The sequence below is a fragment of the Sycon ciliatum genome, chromosome 13 (assembly GCF_964019385.1).
Source record: "Sycon ciliatum chromosome 13, ocSycCili1.1, whole genome shotgun sequence".
Taxonomy (NCBI): Eukaryota; Metazoa; Porifera; class Calcarea; order Leucosolenida; family Sycettidae; genus Sycon; species Sycon ciliatum.
The window spans coordinates 7,260,443-7,278,442 of record NC_088655.1 but is presented as its reverse complement, the minus strand read 5'-3'; the positions used below and the strand labels follow the sequence as shown (position 1 = coordinate 7,278,442).

Sequence of the window (18,000 nt, the reverse complement as noted above, 5' to 3'; positions counted from 1 at the left end):
AGGTTGCATGGGTATCCGACTACCCGTGCACACCACTATAAATAACACACACATGAACACACACACACACAAGAATGCACACACACACACACACACACACACACACACACACGCGCGCACGCACACACACACACACACTATTGGACTATTGGACGCCCATCGCCGGAGGCGATGATAGCGATGCAGAAGCCAGCGATGCAGAAGCCAGCAGAAGCCATAGTAGCTTGTGCTGGGATTGCACCATTCAACAGCTTGCAAGGCTGAAGAATTGGCCGCCACTATTCAGCCTGGTCTACACCACACAGCTATGAAGTGGCTTTTTCTGGCCAGTGAATTCTTACTTTTTGGTCTCTTTTATTTTTGTTCCCGCACACACATCACACCACATACTCCGGCATGCACTGGCTGTTGGTAGCCACCCAGGAGAATGAAAGAAAAGTCAGGAAGAGTCTGAGAAGAGAAGAAAGACATGTGTGACCATAGTCGTCGGGAATCGAACCCGCAACCTATCGATTGGAAATCGCTGCACATACCACTGCACCATATGGGACACACACACACACACACACACACACACACACATGCACACACACACACACACACACACACACACGCACATACCTGCATGCACACACCCACATACACACACATACCTGCATGCACACACACACAATGCCGTCCCTGCACCAGTATACAGAATCAAACACATGCCCCAATCATTCATTCATTCATTTATTCATGCATGTACTGTCGTGGACATGGAAATCCTGTCACACATCTAGCGGCCCCAGGGCACTCGCCGTGCAGCTGTGGACAAGCGGTATACACATGCATTTATGCGCTGCAGCGCGCTGGTCGCATCGGATCAACATGTGCACTGCACGCAGCGTTCTGTACGCCCTTAGGGCGCCGGCCCCGGTCAATCAACTGAATTTCCATGTCTGCTACAGTACATGCCGACATACGGATAAACAGACACAAACAAAAATTAACAAAAACGCATTTGATAAAATATCGCACTGACCTGATGTTACCGACGGTGGCATCCGGCTCAAAAACCGACCGGCTGTGGTGGTTATGCTTGTTGTCATCAGTTTCGCGTCCCATTTACTATTGACAACAGCAATACCGAGGCTTGGTACTGATGTGGATAGGCAGAAAATGTCGTGTGTCGCTGAAAACGCATCCTGCCCAGCGAGATCTTTGATACGCAAATGCTGACCACGCTCATCAGTGAAGTTGGACATCTGGATGCCTCGGGTTCGTTTCGAGTCAGTTGATGTGCCATTGTTTCCTTCTTTTCTCAATGTCTTGATCAGTGTGGATTTCCCAACAAGTTGTTCCCCGCTAACTAGAACAACTAGAGTGTTAGCGTCCACTTGGCTTTCGGAATAAAATTCCTCCAGCTGAAGGTAAGTCTGCGTATATATAATACACACAAGAACAACAATTACAGAGTAGGGGTTTGTCAACTTACAACCGCTCTATGCAGTTGCTATTCACACTTGGCGCATGCGCTGGATGAAAATTCTTTATCAGTGACGTCAAAATATTGTGACGTTTCGGGTCACTCACTGTGAATAGCAACTGAATAGAGCGGTTGTCAGTTAATAAACCCCCTTTCCTTTATAGTGCAGTTGCGTGATGTCCACCATTTTCTTAGTAAATAATAACAATTACTGGATATAAGTGTTGAAGGCAAATTTTCCTAAACAGCTGTGAAGATGATAATGCTCCATAGTTGGCATTGTTCATCTGTTGGACAGTAAAGTATGTGAGGAGAACATTTTGTGGGGATGAATTTTTTTATAAGTCGGACAATGTAAATGAGAAGATCAGCTTGTCCACATGTTATATGGTTCTTTCGGCAAGCGGCATGCACTGCGCACATGTACTTGCCTGAATTTAAACACAGGCAGGAAATAAATCTATGAAGATTCTTGCTACTTTCAACACTAGGATGGTGGACATCGAAAAAATGAGTTGGTGATAGCTTTGTGAAACGTATTGAAAGTACAGACGACTTTTTACCATATGCACAGATTGAAAACGAAACTTCACCCTTATTAACAATTACTATGTACATAACATCAACGAATGACCTCAATTGCAACGATACGCTCCATAGCAACGAGATGCTTGGAATACTCAGTATGACAGATAATAATGACTTTACCTGAAGAGCTCGGATGTTTAGCCAATGTAATCATGTAAAAAATAAATAAAGGGCAAAATGTTACAAGTTATGACCAACTGTCCCACAGTGCAATCAGATAATACACCGTCAGCAAGTGAGCTCAGGTAAGGAAATATCCAAAGAGGGGAAGGAAAGCGCAATGAAGATGAGCATGGGCTCTGTCCCGCAGCAACAAAGAATGCCGAACGTTACTGTATAAAGACTTCACTAGTAAGACAATTGGACGTACCGGTTTTACTACAACCCAACGACGCAAAGTAACAGACCACCCAAATTGGGAGGTTCAAGTTTATTATTGTAAACATGGAAGGGGAATCTGAGCATTCCTAGTCAGTTTTTCAGCTAAGTACTCCTGGTCAGTTTTGTGCCCTTTTTCACACTTGCTGACGGTATAATTATCTGGTTACACTGGTGGACAGTTAGTCATAACTCATAACATGTTGTGCTTTCTATTACCTGAAGAAAACGACGGTTGTGAGGGTCAGCAGTCTCCTTCCCAGCGGCATGTCGAACAATTTCCATTACCTACACGTAACATTGCCAATAGAACACACAGGAAACACAATGACAGATGTAAAAGTAGGAATAGGGAAGAGGTGGTTGGTAGAGAATAGTCCGTAGAGAAACATGGTTGGAGTGAAGTGAGGTGCTAGGAAAGACGGTCACGGACAGGGTAGCAGGAGCAGAAGGAATTCTTTTCTTTTATGGCTATTCACTTAGGGCTTGTTCGAATTGTCATTCTTTGACTTTTTTCCCGAAGGGTTTGGAATAGCTACGTCACGTAGTGCATGGAGATGGTCGATCTTATCGGACGTCATCGACAATTCCACTGAAATCTCTAAAATGATAGAAAACGTTCTAATGGAACACTTCAACTAATCTCTTTGAAATTTTTTTTCCAACAGGTGAAGATGACAATTCGAACGCCCCCTTAACTTAATATACGTGTATACGTAGTACATACAACAAATTGTCGGGGGTCTTTGCTGCAAATAATGCTCAATACCTGAAAAAGGGCAGAACTTATACCACACGAAGCAGAACAATAGAGACCAAAAACCTTTCTCGCAACTTCGAGTTTCGTGTTTCAAAAAACACTCATCAGACGATAAAACATAATGATGCTATTCGCTAGTTATATAGAATGATTGTAATGTAGGCTAAGGCAGTGCTGCAACCACGAAGCTTGAGGAGATAACATCAGCGATGGAATACACTGTGCGTAATATGAGTGCAAGTGTCATGGCTGAGGTATATTGCTATAAGCAAGATGGGAGATACATGTAGAACCGATGCAGGAATGAAGTAGGTTTCAGTGGTAGTTGTGTCACGCCAACGAGCTGGGTAGTATGTGTTACATTGCAGATACCAGTGTGGGTAATGGCGCAAAAATGTTGTTTGGTGTGAGTGTGAAAGAGTGAGTGTGCACATGTGTGTGCATGAGAGAGATAGATAGAGTGTGTGTGTGTTTGTGTGTGTTTGTGTGTGCGTGCATGCGTGCGAGCGTGCGTGCGCGTGCGTGCGTGAGTGTGCGTGCGCGTGTGTGTGTGAAAACACTGCATATCTCATCATGTGACCCCAGTGTAGTTTGCGAGCGAGAATTTGTTGGAATGTCTACACTTCGAGATGAGCTCGCTTCTCTTGTTGAGGCATGTTTCTCTATCCGCGATTATGATCGGAACTTCTCCGAGAGGCAAAGTTGGCACCTCTTGCTGATGTTGCTGTAGGCTTGTGCTTGTTCTGAAATACTCCACTGGATCGAGTAGTCTTCCTGTCTCTCCGTCAATTTCCAGACATACTTGGATAGTTCGGTGCTCTTCCGTCTCTGCTCGTGGTTGAATGTGTCCTTGTGGTTTCCGTACCGGGTCTTGAACGTTGGCTCTGTCGCTCCGAAGTACACTTGCGCTGGGTTAACATTACTGCGTGTCACTTCGGCTTTGTAGACCAGCTGCAAAACGAAGTGTATTGTTGACTCTGACAAGGAAAAGTAGCGGTGATAAATTGTCACTCCAAACGACAAGCTTTTCCTTGGCCCACCAAAATTTTTCGGTGCGACATTTGATGCAAAAAGTGACTGTTTGGCATGTAGTTTTTGAACTTTACGGCAAGAGGAATGATGAAATCACATGCTTCATGATGTAGAATAATGATTTCCGGTTCACAACATAATACACATGATCATGATCGTTCCTGATGTGCTATTCGAAACGGACCATAATGGAGGAGATAAGACGCATCATATTTCCTGCATGCTCTGCTCAGAACACGTAGACACTATCGTTACAGCGCTAGCAGTATTGCATTGGCAAGACCTCTTTGAGATATGTCCTCTTGCAGTAAGAACAAGTACGCATATTTCACATTAGTATCCCCCCACCTCACAACAGAGCAACCGAGTTTTGCATTAAGCTGGGAGTGCCGATTCGAGCAACTGGTATAATGGCTCACAGCTGAGCCAGCAAATGACTCCGCTTGGAGCAGGCGAATGACTCCGCATGAAGCCGGCAAATGACTCTGCATGGAGCCAGCAAATGACTCCGCATGGAGCCGGCAAATGACTCCGCATGGAGCCGGCAAATGACTCCGCATGGAGCAGGCGAATGACTCCGCATGGAGCCGGCAAATGACTCCGTATGGAGCCGGCGAATGACTCCGCATGGAGCCGGCGAATGACTCCGGATGGAGCCGGCAATTGACTCTGCATGGAGCCAGCGAATGACTCCGCATGGAGCCGCCGAATTACTCCACATGGAGCTGCCAATTACTCTGCATGGAGCCGCCGAATGACTCCGCATGGAGCCGCCAATGCCTCCGCATGGAGCCGCCAATGACTCTGAATAGAGCCGCCAAATGCTAGATATATAGAGATGCATAACCAGTTGAGAGCATATATTCCATAAATCGGCACTCCCAGAGCGGATCACAAAGTGCAGCTACGTGTGAAATTTGTAAGCAGTGCAAGCTCGGTAACGATTGACTAACAGGAACTCGATATCATGGGCTGAGGCCATTGCCACAGCCACCCATGCTTTGGCTGCTGGTGGCCTCTGAATGTTACTCGGGCAGACATGGCTTTCCACCTTCCCGCCTCTCTGAATATCGAGTCCGGCAGCTGATTCGAAACGAGTGGCCGGTGTATAACGCCAGGCCATAGCCACAACTGATGAGCAAGATTTTTGCAGTTGCTGTAAAGCCGATCGATTGGCATCTGCAGCTGGTGCCGCTAGCTTTCCCAGGTGCTGCCACAATTGCAAACCACTCTTTGCGATTGGCTGGTCTGCTTGATTGACTGTCCATTGCCCTATCCCCGGTCGCAATTGTTTGCGCACCAGCCAGGTGCACCACTTGCATAGTGAATAGCAGCAAGTCGGGGGACGGCGTCCACTTAGGGTGTAGGAAGAAGGACCGGCCGTTCTACTATTCCAGGAGCTCAGGCCATCAGCGAAGGTAATTGAGGCACTTTTCGGAGAGCTTGACCAGGTAACACGGCTGCCGGTACCAGTTGGCAAGTGACCACAATCTGCAATGTGCGTCCTGGGACTATCACTCTTGTAGCAAACGAGAGCTTTCCCAGAAGATACTCGAGTTGACATTGGGTAGTTGAAGCTGTCTTGAGAGTGGCCCGTAGCAGGTCGTGAAGCTTGGCAAGTTCGTCCATCGGCAGACTGATGTGAGCGCGCGGGTGTCCAGTATGACGCCGATAAACGCCAGGACGTGGGCTGGACCCTCCACTTTTGCTGACGCCAGAGAAACACCGAGGTATGTAAACGCACGGCGCTGAGTAGTGAGTTGCTGGCGAGCTAACACAGGTCCAGAGCATACATCAAGGAAGCACTTTTGCTGACGCCGTAGAAACACCGAGGTATTTAAACGCACGGCGCCGAGTAGCGAGTTGCTGGCGAGCTGACACAAGTCCAGAGCATGCATGGAGACAGAAACGTTAGTCGAGGTATTTCCCGTAATGGGAAGATGCCAATAACGTCAGGACTTGAGCTGGACCCTCCACTTTTGCTGGGGCCAGAGAAACACCGAGGTATGTAAATGCTCAGAGCAGAATAGCGAGTTGCTGGCGAGGTAACACAAGTCCAGAGCATGCATTGAGGAAGTAACGTTAATTGAGGTATTCCCCGTAATGCAACAGGCGTGGGTGTGCGAACTGCCCGCACACAATCCATTCACTGGCGGATGCGACAGAGTTCCATATAGCTTGCCTGGAGCGTAGTACAGTCTGAAGGGCAGGAGGCTCTCATAACAGTATTGATCCTGCCAGCGGTTCACCAAGGGCCACTTCTCCGGGCAGACGGGAATTCGGCAGAATGCACTTTTAACATTGAGCTTAGCAAGATACAGCGGGGCGAGCAATTGTCGAATCATATTTGCAGCATTGTCATCTTTACATTGCGGAGAGATACGGTCTGCTGGAATGTAATCGTTGACACTTCGACCCTCCAGGCTTTACAAAGGGTGTGTCGTGTGTAACTTCCCGTTCCTCTAGGAACCGCATCTAGGCCGGAACAGCGCAGAGACGAGAAAGGGGGTGAAGAACACGGGCCAGCTGTTTCAAGCCTGCTGCAAGAAACGGATCGTTGCGCAGAAATATAATCTGGGTTAGCATGTGACCGTGTTAAATTCAATGGATTCCAGTTAGTTGAGTGGTTGCCGATGAAACCTACCATAACCCCACAATTACGACCATGTGCAACATACCTCCGGAGCATAGGATCAGGATATGAGTCGAGTAATTTTGAGAAGTGAGAAACTGAGTGCTTACACAGTTACTGATGAGGCCTTACACTTTGCCCTGGGGTGCTCCTGTCGGCACTGGAGGTAGCACTGCCTGAGCTGACACGTGCAAGTGCCGTACTCGTGTAGCGGCATACGGTTGCGGTACGTGATGCGGATCTGTACTGCTGAGTAGGACGAAATGCGCACGGAAATGCTGGCGGGTGCACTGAGCTGCACTGCTGGCAGGCGGGTCATGCTGTTTCAGTACACCGCGAGGCGCAGTTGCCACAAGTTGATATTGATAACCTGGCTTTAGAGATTTTATTTATATTTTTATTTTCCATTGCTATCAGGTTCGGCTTACTTCCCTCTGTGCTGCGATGATGAGTCCACAAAGTACGAAACACTTGTCCGCAGATTGAGTATTGATAACGTCCAGTTTCTAGGTGGCAAGAACTGGCGATTGGCCGCGACGATCGTGGCCAAATAAGTCCACAGGCACTCGTGAAACGCGGTGAGGAACAGTGGAACACAGACCATTCATGAACACTGTCCAGCCTGGACTCCAGGTCTCAACTCAAGTGCTACCGTCATGCAGCCTACGAAGCGAAGTTCTGGGTTCGGATTCTAATACAATTAATGCTAGTGCGCCAGAAGAGCAACATATGAGGGGCTACGGAGTTGGAACGTCGCCGGAGCTGGACTGACTGCAACTGTATCGGGCAGCAGGAAATCGAAGTCTACGAACTCGCCTCTCTGGACACGGTCGAGAAGGGCCCGTATAGGACAGTCAGGTTCACCTGCTGTTGGTGCTGCATGCGCATATGGCGGTCGTCACTGCACCGGGCTCCCAGTAGGGTCCGGCCTGCTAGCGGCGAGCGGCGATACGGATCCAAGTAGAGCGAGGAGAAGCTGGGTGGCGTTGGTGGCGGCAGTGGACAACTACCGTTGTTACTTTCAACAGTAAATCAAAGTCCACAAACTCGCCTCTCTGGATACGAATTACGATCGTCAGGCTAGCGCCTGCTGTTGCAGTGGTGGTGCTGCGTGGCGGCCGTCGCTGCGTTCGCAGTAGGCGGGCGGCGGAGCCAGGTAGAGCGAGGCGATCCGGAGAGGCTGGACGCCGATTGGTGACGACGACATTGTTTCAAGGCACAAACAAGGGTCGCTGAGATCGCGTGGAGGTACTTCATTTCAGGAAACCTGATGATGGCGCAAGCTAAAAGTCCACAGTTGACGTTCCACTGTAGACGACGACATTGTTTCAGGCACCAACAGGCGTCATTGAAGTCTGAATTTGAAACGTAGAGATACAAGAATGCAAGCTTGAAAGTCTAACGAACGGAAATTGTTTTGGGAACACCTGTCCCGCAAGTTGCACGCTCGAAAGTCCAAACAGCAATGACATGAAAGAGACATTGTACAGGATTGTACAGTGGGTGCGTGCCCACGTGACTCGCGCATGCGTGCAGGTGGGCCAGCTCGCTGGGCTGGCTGCTAACTCGCGTTAGCATGCTAACGCTCATCTAACGTCGCACACCTCGAACATGGCACAACAGGAACCTTGGCTAGTTTACATGCTGGTGCTTGATGTAGATCTGCAACAGCAAGGAATGCTGCGTCGAGCGTGCCATGAAGGTCGCTTGGAGTTGACCATCACAGGCTACACTGGTTCCACATGGTATGTGCCGTGCCCACATCATAGATTTCTTACGTCATGAAAAACGCAATTTGAACCCTACTCACCCTAGTCTCTGTGCTGCATGTTGAGGGAAAGTCCCGGTTGGAAGGCCTACAACGCGACCAGCGTTCTCTTAAGCCGGGCATCAAAATGCACGTGATCCAATCTAAATATCAACAGGCGATCCTTGTAAGTGCACGTACACTTGATCAAGGTGACTCAAAATAACTGATGAACCGTGATCTACCAGACCTGGCAGTCTGGCGTCATGGGGCACAGGAGTTGAACAGTCGATCTACACCCCAAAGGAAACTTACCTGGAAATTTGAGCGAAATTGGATATATCAACTTGCTCAAATTTTCTGGTTTTCTCAGATATGCTCTCTTTTAATAAATGAGCCGCGACACGACAAAAGGGTGCTTATGGCACGCGACATCAAACTGAGAAAACTCGTAGAAAGTTGAGTATACAATAATGAGAGTGCACATTTTCTTTTTGAATTTGATTAGCTTTCCTTGCGATATATCAAGCTTTTTGATTGCGTTTTTTTGCAACAGAAGCAGTGAGAATTCAGCCATTGCGCTGCATCTATAACTCAGTTCGTGAAAATTTTGCCATAAGCACCCCTTTGGCATGGTGTGGCTCAACTATTATTGCTGGAGTGAGCGATTCAGTATCAGCTCGAACGTCACTGCCCGTATCTCAGGTTTGCCGTTATCTCAGGACAGCTCGTCTACCATGTATTATACCACTTTTTGAAGAAGTGTTTTTGGCACATATTACGCGTATTCAGGATAAAATTGTCTTGATGAAAATGAGTGAATTACACAGGTGGACAGTGATAAACTGACACTAGTGTACACGAAAAATAATTCAAACCCCAAATTGGAAGCAGTTTTGCCATAGGAACTCAAGCTAATGGTGCCCGGTAGAGAGGCGTGCCAGTATCTGAGGCTTCCGGATAAGAGACATTTGAGTGTACTCATTAATATTAATATTTGCAACTATTGCATCATTTCCGCAGTCTTAGTAAACTGCATTGCAGCCATTCATACATTATTGTACTCATTCCAAACACCCACACAGGGACGTTTCTGCTGCGAACGTCACGTTTGGGTCACTAAATGTTTGGGCATAACCCATCATTAGTTTGAACCAGTAACCTGATACTGAGCCATGCCTGAATATTTGGTGAATCAAAAGCGGTGTTTGCAGCAAGAAGACAATGTGTGAGTGTCTAGAGGGAATAGAGTGATAATGTTACCTCATTGGTTACCCAATTTTTCGAATGGGAAATTCATTTTGATGTATTTTCTTTTCTTCTAAGTTGCGCTTACCTTCTCCTGCTCCTCTGGATACTTGCTCTCAAGATGGCGGATAATTGCCCGTAGTCTAGCCGCAGGCTCAGCGTAACCGCTGTGATCACTTGCTACTGCAGAGTCCAGGCATGTACTGTTGTCCTGGTAGAATGAACAATGGTCAATCAACAAGAAAGTAAAACAGACCTCTTCATAGACATTGTAGATAGCTCTGTAAACCAGAACAGCAGTTGATTTTGAATACTTTGCAGATTCAAGAAACTAATGACTAACGCCCATTCTGAAAATTATCACAACTCCCATTAGCACATTATAATAGTGGAGCCAAACTATGTCTTGTGATCAGAAAATTGTACAATTTTTTTTAAATGCATACTTCAAGTATGGTATTGGTCAGAGAAAACAATGTAATTCGTCATTGGTTGATTCGCGTTGTTAAGTTGTAGTTAGACCGGTTTGTACAATGGTCTTACCAATCTCCTTATTATCCTGTTATCTTTGTTCCTGATGGACATACCTCGTGCACATCTTTGTTGCGTTTTTCCCCTCATTGGACCTTTCCGCACGTGAGCCTTCCAAGTAATTTGAGAAGGTTGGTGTTTTTAGCTTCGTAGATTCGTTGGAGCTAGGTGTCAAGTCGTTCAATGTCCCAGTACCCCTGGCAGATTTGTGCCTTGTTTTCGCACTATCTGACTATGTATTATCTCGTTGCATTGGTGGGTCGTTGTCAAAACTCGTAATGTGTTGGTCCTTCCTCTTTTACATGAATATTATTGGTTCACCACCCAAGGTTAAAATTGAGTCACTGTTATCAACACATTGTCTCACATACAACTGCCTTCCTAACTTTGCACAATACTCACCATGTATCTATCTCACACATCGCAAGCATTGTCGTTCTTATCCAATAATTCTTATTGGCGTATTGACAGATTCATTTTCTCTTTTCTCAATATATAAAACCTTAGGTTGTTTCCCATTTTCCTTTAGTCACGAACCTTCACTCATGATTGTGACAAGAAAAAGTTCTGGAGTTAAAACTTCTTTGGTTGCAATGTTTGTGATATGAATACGCACTTGATTCTATTCATCGGCATATTACGATGATTTTTTAGTGACTGTCTTTTCTGGTCATCCCTGCACTCTCCAATCGCCAGGCGAAGATCTTTCTGCTTGCGTGACAGCAACTCAATTTCAGGGGAGAAGTCATGGCGGTGATGTTGTCTCTGCTGAGTGCCGGCCGAATCCAGTGCTGATTTGCTGAGGACTTCAGATAAGGATTCCCAGACTGCTTGGGTGCTGTTGGCTTCTGATGACACGCTGCACTGGACCTGGGTCTCCACAGTTCTCTTGTAGGATTCCCGAATTGCAACATCTGAAGCAAGCTTTCCAGTGTCAGGGCGGATGTTGCCGGCAGTGGTCTTGCGTTGGTGCATACCCAGAACGCCATAGAATCTCGACATGTCCAGTCTCGCCACAACTAGGCGATGATCGGAGAATACATATGTTCCCGCATACGACCTTGCGTCTGTTAGAAGGGGACTCTGGTTCTGACGGCAGCAGATGTAATCTATCATATTGTAAACAGGAACACCGGAATTGTCACGGCAAGGGCCTTGCCACGTTGTTTTATGTCTAGCGCTGTGCTGAAATGCTGTGTTGCCAGCGAACAGGTTGTGAGCTTCAAGGAAACTAGCAAAAACTCCACCACTCAAGTTTCGTTGACCGCGGCCATGGCGTCCAAGAAAGGACTCGCCACTTTTGCGTATCCCTAGCAAAGTGAAGTGAAGTTGAACAACAAGCTCCAGCAGTTCTTGCGAGATGGAACCTGAACGTTAATCCTTCCAAGACAGTGCATACCACCGTCGCCCGATTTCCCGATAGGAACCAAGAAACGTGGCGTACTGTCCGCAAACTAGGCTCCCTCCTGGGTGACGCCGAAGATGCTGCTCGGAGGCGTCAACTGGCTGCCGCCGCCTTCAACTCACTCCTCAAGATCTGGACCCGGAGGCGCCAGATCAGTGAAGGTCTTCGGCTGAGGCTCTACAGCGCCAACGTCATCCCAGTCCTTACCTACAACTGCGGCACTTGGGGCCTACCGATGTCGGAGCTCGCGCGAATGGATTCGTTCCACAGGACCCAGCTAAGGAGCATCATCGACATGCGGTACCCTAAACGAATTAGCAATGACACTCTGTATAAGCGCTGCGGAGCTGTCCCCATCAGCGAGATGATCACAAGGCAGCGCTACAGTCTCGCTGGCCATATCTTTCGTTTGGCCCCAACTGCTCCTCCACAGTTGGCAGTGGATATGTATCTTCGCCTGGCCAACGACGAGGGCACTGAACGCTTCAGGGGTCGACCTCGGACGACTTTGGTAACGGTCTTGCAGACGGAACTGTTATCATGGCATGGACTTACCCTCCACCAGCCGCTAGATGTTGACGCAGTCCGCACAATGGCAGCGGACCGACAGGCATGGCGTGGAGCCCGCCCCACCTAACAGGACTGACCAGACATGTCGTATGCATATTCTATTTTATTTTATACTTTGGATGAAGTTTTCCATTAGTCATATTGGTGTTGTTGCTAACGACTTTTGTTGACGTCACTTCTGTCATTTTATTGTATCGTATTACTCTTCAGACATCAATCCTGAATGGCATAAGCGAAAGTGGCACCCCCGCCACCTACGCGGACATGTAAGTATCTATTATTGCACGATTAAAGAGGTCAATATATGAAATATAGAACGAGTAAAAGACCGAGGTCCCCCGAGGTCTTTTACGAGGTCTATATTTCATATATTGACCGATTATGAGGGCAATAATAGATTTATCACGACATAGCATACCTAAAACTGTTTTTGCTTTGCTATAGGAAGAAAGGAATACTATTGTAATAGTATAATAGTACATATGCCGTTTACATTGGACATTACTGCTGTGTAAACCAAAGTTTTCAGTTGTCTCTTGTAGTATGTTCCCCAAGTTCTTTGACTGAGAATCTGACAGTTTGGGTTCAAATCCCAGCATTTGGCTTCAGATTTTTCTTCTTTCAGTTCTGATTTTTTTCTAAGTTGAGGAAAAAATTCTAAGTCCTCGGGCTAAGTGGTCAATAATAAGTGGTCAATATAAGCGGTCAATATATGCTGATATGTGACCGCTTAGAGATCACAAGTTTCTGTGGGGGTCAATAATAAGAGAGTGATAATAAATAATAATTACGATGATTATCTCGACGCTGCAAATTTAACTAAAAGTGCGACTTACCTTTCTCAAGGCAAAAAGATCTGAACCCTTTTGAAGCAGAAATTCTATAACCTCCGGCGTGCCGTAGTGACAGGCTTGGTGCAATGGAGTTTCTTGATCCTGGAGTAGGGAGAGGTGAGAATATTGAAGATAATTTGTATTGGGGAAACAACAAGGGGAGGGACACAGAGACAAACGACCACATGATTGATCACGACAAGAGAGAGAGGGAGAATGAGAGTGAGCAAGGGAGAGAGCTACAATGTAGATAAAAGGCCTGAGTGCCTATGACCAATACAGGTGCACAAGCAGCTGCTATACAGGAACTCGTCAAGCTTTGTGTACTGGGTGCAGACCAGCAAGAGAAAGGATTTACTAAGAAACAGTACACGGAAGATGGGGACCTAACAGTTTGTTCAGGTTCTGAACAGAGTACTACTACTAGTAATCAGGAAATGTCATGCGCCATAAGAGACCATGTCTGAGAATACCAAAGTATGTGTGCAGGCCGATCTGTGCTTTCATTTTGCTCACAATCCCGGAGGTAGGTTCCCTTTGGGGTGTATATCGACCGTCCTAAGCCCTTGAAAAAGTTTCTTAAGGTAGAACCTCAACACAATGCCAAGGAACATAATTACCCCTCCCCCCCCGAATAAGATGTCGGGATAATCTCTTTGGGAGCCCTTCCGGCTTCACCGTAGCAGTGTGGTACTGCCGTTTGGTGACTCAGTATTTACGAAGGTTCGCGTCCTTGCAATCGAGTCGCTTCGGGCCAGGAGGATACGCAAAGCGATAAAAATTCAGGACATGGGCCCGAGAATAAACGACAACGCAGGATAGAACCTCCTGTAAAGGCATTCCTGGTACAAATAACTGGTCCAGTACTTTCTTCTCCCGGATAGTGTATTCTTTTTCTACTTCCATACACTGCTGTTGCCACCACCTGCCATTATGTGCACATGTACATACTCACATGTACATATTATAAAATGTAAAAAAGACCAAGAAACTACAAGTTACACTATAATGTCCACTAACACCATCAGTTACTAAACAATCAGCTCATGCGATAACATTGCTAGCCAGTTAGTTGTAGAACGTCAATACCATCTGTCAGTGTCGTGCAATGTTATCGCATGAGCTGATTGTTTAGTAACTCGTGGTGCTAGTGGACATTATAGTGTAATTTGTAGTGTCTTGGTCCTTTTTGCTTTGTATAAATAATCCTTGGCTCTCCATCCGAGTTCATACAATACATATACATGCATATGTTCTGCTTGGTGCATGTGCAATGTTTTACAGTTGTCACGTATCATGCTATTGCTGTACCAGTTTTGTGTCTGTTTCTGATGTTTCCTTAACCTTGTTTTCTCTCTCCCCATAGTTCATGCATGTATGAATATTATCTCCTTACGGCACTGCTCATTATCAAACCTTTCCCAATAGTGCCTATGCCCAAATTCATTCTTGATGTCCTTGTTGCTATATCATTCCTGATGATGGTTATTTTATGACGGAAACAATAAAAAATTTTCCTGATATGATTCTGCGTGAGCCAGCAGTGTTGCTCACAATCCACTTTCACTAATGAAGGTGAGTGACGCATCCTACAGGTTCATCCATCTAGTAGTTGTTTGCTTTACAAAACCGTATTACGTTCTGTCCTATCACTCCTATTTCATGTGTATTCGGCCACACCAGGTTATTTCTATGTTTCGCGTCACCGCGCGCGTGTCTTTTCAAATAGTTCATGTTGTGTTCGCCTGGTGCCCCGCAGGAGTCCCTTGTGGGACAAGACAAAGACTAATTATCAACAACGAGCATGCGTGTAATAGATGAGAGTGTTGCAAACCACCAGTTCTCAATTGGGAAAGGCATTGTATTCGTCGCAATGTTGTCTTTCGACTCCGCCATACCGCTGATGTTGCTGCATGGCATACGCTATATGCGCTGTGTGTGTTTTGCTGTATACGCTGTTATGTCCAGTTTTATATGCGTATGTTTTTGCATGCTATAAATAGCTGGTGTTATTAGTGTTCATTGTCAGTTAGTCGATGGAAGTGAAATAAACTGTGTAAAGGAAAAGAGTTGTCCTCGTGCCGTGTGGTCGTACGATCCTGACAATTTAGAGAATCTTAGAGGGTTCACAACAGAGAGAGAGACAATACGGAGAGGGACAATACGTCGACAAACACTATACACAACATCTCCCTTTCCTGGAAAGAAGGGGGGAGGGGGAGGGAGAGAAATACGTATATATACAATATGTCCTTTTTCCCGGAAGAAAAAAATACAGGGAAAATACTATATACTTAAATAGTGCAAATCAACGAGATTGAGCGACGGGCTAGGGCCTACACAACATACAGCAAGTAGCAGGACATGCCTAGCATTTGTACAGCTACAGGAGAGTATTCTTTTGTTTGAAAAAATTAATGAAGAATTTCGAGACTAACAATGAAGAGATCCAGAGTGAATAGAAAGAATAAAGAAGCACGCGCGTCCAGGACTCTCACGTTTGGCAAAACCATCGCAGAGAGGTACAACGTCTGGTTGGACTACAGCAACAGCGACAACAAGATGTGACTGTGTGAGAATGTCTGCACGTCTGGTGTTCAGTGATGTACGATTGAAAATGTACATATACTCCTTCATGAGTCAGAGTCGATCCGGAACGCTCGAGGCCGAGGCACGGACGTACCGTGACATCTCTATCTCTGCCAGACGGATCAGTTGAGCACGGCATGGGGACATGGCGATCAGTGCTCAACAGCAGGCTTTTTGGAGGTGCCGAGATATAGAGCATGCGGGACGACGAACTGGCTGGACAGAGACGATGGTCAGGAGAGACAAGGAGCAGTGGCGTGACAGCTGATGAAGAATAGAGTTCACGAGGAGAACAAAACAAGTAGAGCGTACTGCATGCCGGGCATGCCTGGACTGACATTTGAGCCCCGGCCAGCGAAAACCAGCACTTGTGTACTTGATATCAATCATCAAAATGTGACGTCAAAGTTTGGGACGCGCAGTGAGCTTGCTTTTGAAGATTCTTTTTCGATCGAGTGGGTGTCTTGGTTGTCAAAGGAGTTTCAAGTTTCTTCAAATGAGTCTGGTCAATAGATTTTAGTGCTAGGTGAGAGCTCGTCAAACGGAGATTGAGTTTAGACACAGCGATGGCGACAGGTGTCGCGACAAGGACTTAGGTCCAGAGTTGTCAGCGTGAGACTCCCTGTACGAAGCGGCGCTGAAAGTTAGTTCGCGATCGGAATTATTTCTTTGGTGGCGATCTCGCTGAGTTTGTCCAGCAGTGGCGAGTCTCATATTCATAGCAACGAAGAGCCCTCATAAAATCGACACTGGATACTGGTGGCGACGATAGTCAGTGCTGGAGTAATAGCGACTGCGAGAAGCTGAATGTCGACCCGCTGAGCGATCCGTATTTCTACATCGACAACAATGATGTTCCAGACACTGATGGAGGGCTTCTCACGGCGCAAAACAGAGCGTAGTATTATTAGTACAGTACTCTACCTTGCCAGACGACGCCAAGCTGGCTGCTGCCTGTGCTGAGAAAGGGGATTCCTAAAAAGTCAAACCGGCTGAATGCTTTGGGGCAACATCTTCACGTGCTACAAAACGCGAGTATTCGCTCATATCATCGAAATACAATTATGCTGAAATCATGGTCTTAGTGAAAGTGTGCAAGGGAGTGGATGTCATTGGTATTGGTCAGTACATCTATCAGTATGGCAAGCTTTGGGACAACGCTCAAACTGCCAGCACAGAGGTCCCTGAACACAATTTGGAAGACCAGCCACCAATCATCGTTTTGCACTCTGGTGTTGTAAAGAAGGTAGCGGTGTATACGGAATATCGTCACACTTCTGAACTACTCATGCCTGCAGCACCAAGAGGGCAAGCCTGACTTGCATTCTATTTACTTACATGTACCTGTTCCACATCACAATCAGAAACTGTAGGATCAACTTGCATGGAGTCACTGGGCATGGATGCTGCGCCAACTGTACCGAATTTTGACCTGTGTGACTTCAAACTCTATTTTCCAAGCTTTGGCTTATCAGATTGTCACCAAACTTGATAACTTGAATGATTATTAGTGTAGAATCAATTTCGAGCGAAAAAATGTTTTTGGAAAAAATTACACATGTTCAGGTTTCTGCTGGCTGGGGCTCATTTAGTGTTAACAAAATTTTCAGACTGACGACGACACATGACGATGACGACGATGACGAGACTGTCCCGGAGCTGGGGATGCTCGAACTGCTGGCTAGAGGCGGATGGTTCTTTCCTAATTCTACAGGTGTAGGAACCAAAGCTGCCACTATGTTGTGTTCCCTTGGTGCCACGCAGGAGTCCCTTGTGAGTCAAGACAAAGACGGATGTATTAACAATGAGCATGCGTATAATAGATGAGAGAGAGGCAATACGGAGAGGGACAATACAGCGACAAACACTATACACAACAGTTGACAAGAAAAGAAGAAACACCCAGATGAGTTAATCGATGGCTGTTCTGGTGAACATTCTCTAGCCAGTATCAAATCAAAGGTTAGAAGCTTCTCGATAATCTTGCACGGCGATGTTACTACAGAGAGAGTGTGACTGTGCGAGCGATGAAAATTCTATTTTTCCAAGCCGTACGGTAGGGCCTGGTCAACAAGCGAGCAGAGATTCCAGGGTGTCAAGGACTCCGAGATTTTCCTGGACCGTGATGGAGAGGAATTCTACCGAACTCATGTCAAAGTACAGTATGAGCCATCCATGAAGCGTGTTGCCACATCGCTCCAGCCCAGTCTGCCAACTGT

At 46.5% G+C, this 18,000-nt stretch overlaps 1 protein-coding gene across 2 annotated transcripts in view; it reads right to left on the bottom strand.

Annotated features, from left to right (window-relative positions):
• The window catches only part of LOC135829563 (uncharacterized), a 45,593-nt gene extending 32,026 nt beyond the window's left edge, over positions 1–13,567 (bottom strand). For both annotated transcript variants that reach the window (XM_065341958.1, XM_065341959.1), the window contains exons 1-4: positions 13,196–13,567; positions 9,942–10,064; positions 2,654–2,722; positions 1,025–1,418 (exon numbers count right to left, since the gene is read on the bottom strand). In XM_065341958.1, the coding sequence (XP_065198030.1) occupies positions 1,025–1,418; positions 2,654–2,719 (460 nt within the window). In that variant the 5' untranslated portion in view covers positions 2,720–2,722; positions 9,942–10,064; positions 13,196–13,567. The remainder of the gene's footprint in view (positions 1–1,024; positions 1,419–2,653; positions 2,723–9,941; positions 10,065–13,195) is intronic.
• Between the last annotated feature and the right edge of the window lie 4,433 nt (positions 13,568–18,000).